At 35.3% G+C, this 8,584-nt stretch overlaps 1 protein-coding gene and 1 long non-coding RNA gene across 2 annotated transcripts; both read left to right on the top strand.

Annotated features, from left to right (window-relative positions):
* Positions 1-410: 410 nt before the first annotated feature.
* LOC147762959 (uncharacterized) lies at positions 411-2,483 on the top strand. The gene is made up of 2 exons (XM_087007970.1): positions 411-1,781; positions 1,860-2,483. Exons 1-2 carry the CDS (start codon positions 1,740-1,742, stop codon positions 2,481-2,483), a joined length of 666 nt encoding a protein of 221 aa, XP_086864096.1. The 5' UTR covers positions 411-1,739.
* Positions 2,484-2,721: 238 nt separating this feature from the next.
* Positions 2,722-5,046, top strand: LOC147762958 (uncharacterized). The gene is made up of 2 exons (XR_015333629.1): positions 2,722-2,856; positions 3,216-5,046. It is a non-coding gene; the product is annotated as an uncharacterized LOC147762958 (long non-coding RNA).
* Positions 5,047-8,584: the final 3,538 nt, after the last annotated feature.

Below are 8,584 nucleotides of genomic sequence, written 5' to 3'. Positions count from 1 at the left end.
ATGCAACAATATTATGAATTTGGTTGAAATCTGTTGACCCCCACCTTGCCACCCTCTGACTGGTCCTATCATGGACACACACTTAAAACGTGTAAAATCCAGCTATGGTTTAAAATGGATAAAGTAAACGTACAAATGAGAAAAAATTCATTTTTAAAATTTTTTATCTTATTATTCGTATTTATTATCTTTTTTCTGTTTTTTCTCTACTCAAGCCAGTGACATAAGAGTACTGGTCACCTGAAGCCAAAAAGGAAGGCGAGAAGTTCACAGCTTCCAGTATAACCGACATCGTGCCTATCATAATTTTGGGGAGAGGATTTGTTGCTCAGAAATTGTCATCTACTTTGTCTGTTACATTTCGAGCTCACTGCTTAGTACTTAATACTCTTACCATAAAATGAAATGATAAACAAAAAAACAAAATAGAAAATATAAAATTAAATTTATATGTCTTTAAGATATTATAATCAAATTGGCGTATCACTATCAAAGACCATCCCCTATGAACAAGTTGACTAGTGGTGACAACAGGAACGCCACCACGTGACTAAAGGTATAAAAGCGCGGAATTTTGAAAGTGCGTTCACTCAACTGCGGACAGATCTAGAGCAACAGGAAGGACGTCGTGTGCTGCGCCCTGTATCAAGCACAAAGGACACGCGAGTCGACTCGCATTTCTCCGAATCTTTCCTCATCCTACGTCAACGCATCGCTCTTCGACATATTGTTCCTTGCACACGCAGACGTCTAGACGTTGGATTCGGCGTTTCTCTAAGCTGGCCAGCTACAACCTTCGCTTCTCCCCACGAGGAATCGTCGCTCAGGGATCTTCGGAGGATACTTCACCTTTTTGCTGTCGTGGACTAGTCGTAGTGTCATTGCATTATTGCATGCGTTCCAGGTTTATTTTTTTTATTACAGTTCGTTCTTATTTCTGTTTACAGTACAAAGAAGATGATGAGCGCTACCTGTGGGACTTCGACTGCACTCCTTAAGGTATGTAATCTTTTTCTTTTTGGAAGTGGAGTTTAAGAAATGAAAGAAATCTAATCTCGTTCTTATTTCTGTTTACAGGACATAGAAGATGATGAGCACCACCGGTGGGACTTCGACTGCACTCCTTAAGGTATGTAATCTTTTTCTTTTTGGAAGTAGAGTTTAAGAAATGAAAGAACTCTAATCTCGTTCTTATTTCTGTTTACAGGACAAAGAAGATGATGAGCGCCACCGGTGGGACTTCGACTGCACTCCATAAGGTATGTAATCTTTTTCTTTTTGGAAGTGGAGTTTAAGAAATGAAAGAACTCTAATCTCGTTCTTATTTCTGTTTACAGGACAAAGAAGATGATGAGCGCCACCGGTAGGACTTCGACTGCACTCCTTAAGGTATGTAATCTTTTTCTTTTTGGAAGTGGAGTTTAAGAAATGAAAGAAATCTAATCTTGTTTCTTATTTCTGTTTACAGGACATAGAAGATGATGAGCACCACCGGTGGGACTTCGACTGCACTCCTTAAGGTATGTAATCTTTTTCTTTTTGGAAGTAGAGTTTAAGAAATGAAAGAAATCTAATCTCGTTCTTATTTCTGTTTACAGGACATAGAAGATGATGAGCGCCAACGGTGGGACTTCGACTGCACTCCTTAAGGTATGTAATCTTTTTCTTTTTGGAAGTGGAGTTTAAGAAATGAAAGAAATCTAATCTTGTTTCTAATTTCTGTTTACAGGACATAGAAGATGATGAGCGCCACCGGTGGGACTTCGACTGCACTCCATAAGGTATGTAATCTTTTTCTTTTTGGAAGTGGAGTTTAAGAAATGAGAGAAATCTAATCTTGTTTTTATTTCTGTTTACAGAACACGACTGCAAGAAGAGGGCCCACATCTACACTTCAGCTACTTCGACCAATCTTTGTTGCCAGCGAGTCCTGCCATGGTCCGTCTACGAGGTGGCTGCACTGGGGGAAGCGTCCAGCGAGTCCTGCCATGGTCCGTCTACGAGGTGGCTGCACAGGGGATACGTCCAGCGAGTCCTGCCACGGTCCGTCTACGAGGTGGCTGCCCTGGGGAAGCGTCCAGCGAGTCCTGCCATGGTCCGTCTACGAGGTGGCTGCACTGGGGGAAGCGTCCAGCGAGTCCAGCCATGGTCCGTCTACGAGGTGGCTGCACTGGGGGAAGCGTCCAGCGAGTCCTGCCATGGTCCGTCTACGAGGTGGCTGCCCTGGGGAAGCGTCCAGCGAGTCCTGCCATGGTCCGTCTACGAGGTGGCTGCACTGGGGGAAGCGTCCAGCGAGTCCTGCCATGGTCCGTCTACGAGGTGGCTGCACTGGGGGAAGCGTCCAGCGAGTCCTGCCATGGTCCGTCTACGAGGTGGCTGCACTGGGGGAAGCGTCACATGTAACCATGTTATTTGGGAAAGCAAAACACGTTCCTTCCTTTATGCATCTTGTTCTCCAGTCACTTCCTTTTTGTAGAATCTAAGCACTCTCCCAATCGATGTTTTTCCTGGTCTGTTACAGCAAATACAATGTTCCTTTTCCGTCGTTAACTCTAAATTTTGCCGTACTCCATTGTGTCACAAGTGTGAAGGTCGCCCGTGGCATGTCAAAATTTATAAGTTTTTTCAGAGTTTGTGACAAAATTACTCTTGATATCTATTTTTTTATCAAACCCGTGAAACTTTTTAAACACATTTCGTATTGCAATTGTTGGCTTTTATTACATTTTAAAATTATTAATCAAATTTGCAGGCTACCAAAAGTGGAGGTGTCCAAAAATGTCGATTGCAACATCCAAACCACCAGATGAAACGCTTCTTCTTCAGGAGCGAGGGATCTTCTTGCTAGATAAGTTTGTAAGTTCTTGGGGATCGACAACTTTAAGAAAAGCAGTTCTTAACTTTTATATATATTATTATTAGTGTATTGTTTCTTATTATGGACTGTGATCAAAGATTGTATCCTTTAAAATTCGCAGAATAATAAACTTAGAGCAGTGTCTGTATATACAGAATTGGCAAAAGCGCCCAGCACATTCCTAAACATCGCATCCTTTAACTAATAGCCAAGTGTCTAAATTAGTTATTAAATAATTCAATCATATATCATTATTTTTCTTTCCTTAAGAAAAGTAGCATGGACAGCCAACAATTTTAACATGTAACATTTCAAGGTGAAATAACTTTTAAGTGAACACATTACATTTCATTTGTAGGCTACGAAAAGGGATTTCCAGAAATGATGCCCGAAGGCAAACAGCTTCAACCGTAGACCAAATATCCAAGATGTGAAACGCTTCATAGCGCTAGCAAGGAGCCCCCTGTAGCCACTTTTCATTGACGATTGGACGTCCTAGCAGTCTTTGTTTTGAAGGATACAACTTGTTCTGCAAACAAATATAGAGAATGTGCAATGGAAATGGAAAGCAATATGCTGAGTATAATAGGAATACAAACAAGTAATGGACTTGGGGCTTTTGGATAATAAGAATATTTGGGTTTCATTGGTCACAAACTTTTGTCGAGTGTAATTGCACTAAGTTTTGTTTTTCACTAGTGTAAGTGATGTTTTATTACAATGGCTGAAGGTCTGAATGATGATTCTTAATTCCATGCATTCCAATTGAATACGATGAGGCGTGGTTATGTATAAAAATGTGTTAAGTCTACCTCTTCAGATATAATAATAATCATCATGTTAATGATTTTAATTGAATATCCAGTTGCTGTATACATTCTAAATGCAGATAGTTTTATGCTCACAAAAACATGCGCATTTCCACCACTTATGGTCGTCTGTGTTTTGTTTCAATCTTAGTGCAGTAGTCTTTTCTGAAATTTGTGCTTTTGATGATGTGGAGTTGTTTGTCAGTAAGGCATTTGAGAAGGTCTTAACCTGCACACTAACCTTACTAATAAACCCTCACATCTTTGTAAAATCTGACTTCATGTAAACGCTTTTACATGAAGAGATTTTACATTGATAGCCTGTGCAAAATCTGCAATGAAATATTTTACATGTGAAAATATTTCATTATTTTTTGCACAGTCTGCTCTACTTGAGAGATGCCATCATCTCTCAAGATGGAGATCACATTACTAACATTCAGATTTTCTCAAGTGTTATACTTGACAAATAAATCCACTTCATCATATATGCACCTTTTCTCCGGATCAACCAAATTCAAATTGAAATTTACATGGACGGTCAAACAGTGATGTGAGATGCGAAATAAATCGAAGCAAGCTTGCTTTATTCTCAACTTGTATCATATAGGTAGTGGCGATTTCAGGGCAAAATGAAAATTTAGAAATTTTATAGTTTTAGGTATTTTATCCAGAGTTATGTCTTAGTTTAGTTTAAATCATTGAGATACCCGAGTTATGGTCATATTACATGAATCTGTTAATGGTCTGTTTATTTTATCGTTAGAAATTTCAGGACTGAGCGACTTAATTTATGGCTTTGCCCCCCTGGATAAAGTTTTAACTAGTTTCGTGTTAAGTCTCTGGTAAATGTCTCGGGTTGGCTTCAGTGCCTCTTTCTGTATGAATTACTTTGGTCAATATGTTTATCTTGTATAGTATACCGGTATATAGAGAATAGTTTGTAGTCTCGAAAGTTTATTCAGTCGTGCCATGCTGTCTAAAACGGGACGATATTCTTGAGCTTGTAAGGCGCTGTAAAAACTGTTATCCGGGCCTGGCATTCCCCAAGAAGGGTTTAGACGGGGTTTTCCCCACGGCCCGAGAGCATCTGGTACCAACCTCTGACCATCAAAATTTGGCTTCAGTGCCTCTTTCTGTATGAATTACTTTGGTGAATTTGTTTATCTGGTACATTTCTGGGCTATTTGCGTTTCGTTGTGAGATGATAAAGACGGGAATGGAAGATATAAACTTTCAGTAAAACTACCGTTTTTTAATCCATTGCATTTACGTATAGTAATTCATTAATGATTAAGTACTTGCAAATCCTATTGGAATTGTATGTAACTGTTCATCATTGAACTTGATAGTTGAATAAAAATTATATTCTAAACTTGATTTACTCTTTTGTAGTTACTTTCACACCGATTTCTTCCATAAAACCAGACGATGTTAAGTAAATAAATAAATTTTTTGATTTTAGAAACGATTTTGCAGTGTTGCGCAACGTTTCAATTTTGGGAATAACTCTTGCCACAATACCAAGACTTTAATGAGTTGGAATAGAGCACCTAGAATTAACAGTTCCGTGCCGTCATTTTGGTCTAAATATTTTTTGTTATGTTTGAGATGCTTGTTAAAAATTGTCCATTCCGAAACAAAGTACCTTTACATTGCCAATGTTATAAATAGAGAGAATTCTGTCTTTAATGCTGTATGTTTCACTTGACATGAGCAAATTACTGTTAGAGCATCATGCATATGACATAAAAATAATAGAAAAACATTCCTTCAATGGCATCTTTTTAAATTTCTATATATATCCTCAACAAAAAAATTCATTTTTGCAAGTCAGCATCTTTTCTTTGGATCTACTAGAACTTCCATTGCATATTTTCCCAAAGTTCATGTATTTCAAAGTTAAATTAACAATCAATTGAAGAGATTATATCAGTTTAAATAAAAATAAAGGCAATTTGGATGCTTTGTATCGGAAAGGACATTTTTTAACAGATTGTCTAAAACACTTGTTTACTCTTTGGTCTGCTCATCTATTTATTATTCATGAGGAAAAGGATGATGGAAAGCACATCAAATTTATGTAGAATATAATTTTGAATAATATAACTTACTTTAATATTGCTTACTTATGATGTGCATTTTTAGGGAAGTTATGCTGTTTTTTAAAAACTTTTTTCAGCATATATGCAGCGCCGATAACACGATAAGTGGAAAACCATTTTACCTTTTGGCTTGAAACTTACAAAACTGATGAATATTCATAATACGCAGGTCAAAGTTGAAAATCAGCATGATTGGGCAATTTTTATGGAAATTATTCTTTTTTTTTTTTTTCAAATTTTTCAGCATTTTTATAACATGGATAATAAGATAAGTGTTAATTTTTTTCCTTTTGGATTGAAACTTATAGAACTGATGAATATTCATAATACGAAGGTCAAGTTGGAAATTTGGCTTGATTGGACTATTTTTACAAATGTTATCCTGTTTTTTTTTCCTTATTCAGCATATATGCAACACTGACAACACATTTTAAGGAAAACCAAGCAGCCATTTGTCTTGCAGCTCACAGGAGTGATTAGTCTAACTAGTATACAGATCAAGTTTGAAAATAAGCTTGATCAGTTAAGTTTTGATGAAGTTATTAGCCTTTTTGTATTTAAGTGTTTTTTCTTCAGATTTAATTCTTAGGCATGTTGACAGTCTCATAATGGAACTAATTAGATATGTAAAAGTGTTTTTTTGTCATTTTCTGCTTCTTAACAATATTGTTAGTTGATTGTATAAAAATGACGGTAAACCTGTTATCGTGCATTGTGTAATAAAGTATCAAAATGGAAAGGAACTCATCATTGCAGTTTGTCAGATTCAATCATTCACTATGTTCAGAATCTGTGAATGGAGCAAATTGGACATTTAAAATTGTTCTATTGATATTTTTCCTATGTCAACAATTTTCCTAGTTGATCATTTAAAAATGACAGAAAATTGATTATTTTGTTTTATGTAAAACAAGGCAGCAAAGCTGTTAAATGTACAGACAAAAAACAGAAAATAAGGATGCAAAAAATACAGAAAATGTGCAGAGCCTTGAGCGGATGGGAGTTAAAAGTCATTAGCTAAGTGATACCCAAGGGATATTAACAGACTGACCCTCTCAAAGGTCTTTCAGGCCCATAAGTCACATCTTAAGAAAAGCGCAAAACAATAATGCACAAAATAGGAGACTACCAATTCTGATGCAATAATACATTATGTTTTACTGCACAGTCTACATCTAATTTTATTTATGCACAACAGGTAACAATGATGAAAGTAAAAGCATAAGTCTTCAGGCCCATCAGAGTTCAAGTTTATACTTTGAAAGTGCCAGAATGGGAAAAATGAAAATTTCACACAATATTGCATAAATTCAATAATAAATGATAACCCAATTGACCTGGCTTTCCAATTTGAACTGCATGTCAATCCTAAAAATCATACTTGTAAGTTAAAAATAATAATAAGTAACACAGTTTTCTTTTCATAATGTATGCAGTAGCAATGCAAAAATATTGTTGTCAATTTTGATGTAACATTACATAAAAAATTATAGAATAATTATCACTAATTTTTGATTAATTATAAATAGCATGGACATGTAGAAAATTTGATTACCATTCGTCTTCATGTCCATGGGAGCTCCGAGTCCCACAATGAATATGCCAAAAAGAAAATGAATATTTCACTCAAATGTATAACTTCCAGAAAAAGAAGCCAATTAGACTGCTTTTCCAACTCATTCTGCATTTTAGTCCTGTGTTTCTTTTTTTAAGGTTTGACAGTCATAACACGGTTTTCCCATAATGGTCATCATGGCAGCAGCACCAAAAATTTTCTTCTATTTTGATGCAACATTACATAATGCTTAACAGCATAATGACCATCAATTTTTTATAATAGAATATTAGTAACATGGACATTCAGAAAACGTGACAAGCATCTGTGTCTGTACATAAAAATGTTTGAGTTGAACTTAGGGGAAAAATTATATGAAACTTACAATTAACAAAAGACTTTTACTAAAATTATTCAAAAACACTTTTCATCTTTGTATTATTGACATTTTATTTACAGGTATCAAAATAGTTTACAGGATAGAAAATACACTTCATAGAATTAAAATATAGAGACAGAAACTGTATAAAACATCTAGTACCTTGTTTTTTCATTACAAAAATTTTGTTACTTGAGATAAAAATTCATCATCAGATTACAACATTCGTAAAAATAGCTTGCACATCTAGTAAAATTACAATGGAAAAAGTTTGCATTTTTCTTGTGAAAAATAGGTTAACGTTATAGTAAAAGTATGACCATTGAAAATAAGCACAGTAACAATTTTAATGCAATTTAATACCAAATTTTCTGCCTTCCTTTTAAAACAGCTTGAGCAAATACATAACAGTTATCACAGATAACATAAATACCAAATCACATAAACATCTACCTAAACCTGTGACATTTCTAAAATCCATTCCGTGACATAAATGCAATCAACATATTTGTTAACTCATTACTATGTAGAAGAATAATGGAAAATAAAGTAAAGCTTTATTATGATCATACCCTGAAATTACAGAATGTAGTCAAAACATTTTGCTGTGGATACACTATAATGGTAAGATACTTTCTGTAACACGAGTGACATCATAATTCCTTTTTTTTTTTTTTTTTTGCTGAGGTACATTTTGGCTACACTGCATTTCTTTTTAATCCATAAACATTTACAGTTCCTGGTAAAGACCATTACAGTGGTACAGTGTAATATGTTAAAGGCATGCCTGTGTGTTATTCAATTTCTTATCATTTTAAAAGCATATAAAGTTAATATGAGCAATATTTGAAATTTGAAATGAAATACTGCAATTTGTTT

The sequence above is a fragment of the Lingula anatina genome, chromosome 3 (assembly GCF_051362555.1).
Source record: "Lingula anatina isolate TDL-2025a chromosome 3, LinAna3.0, whole genome shotgun sequence".
Classification (NCBI taxonomy): domain Eukaryota; kingdom Metazoa; phylum Brachiopoda; class Lingulata; order Lingulida; family Lingulidae; genus Lingula; species Lingula anatina.
Note: the sequence above shows the minus strand (reverse complement) of the source record. Positions and strands in the feature narration are given on the sequence as shown.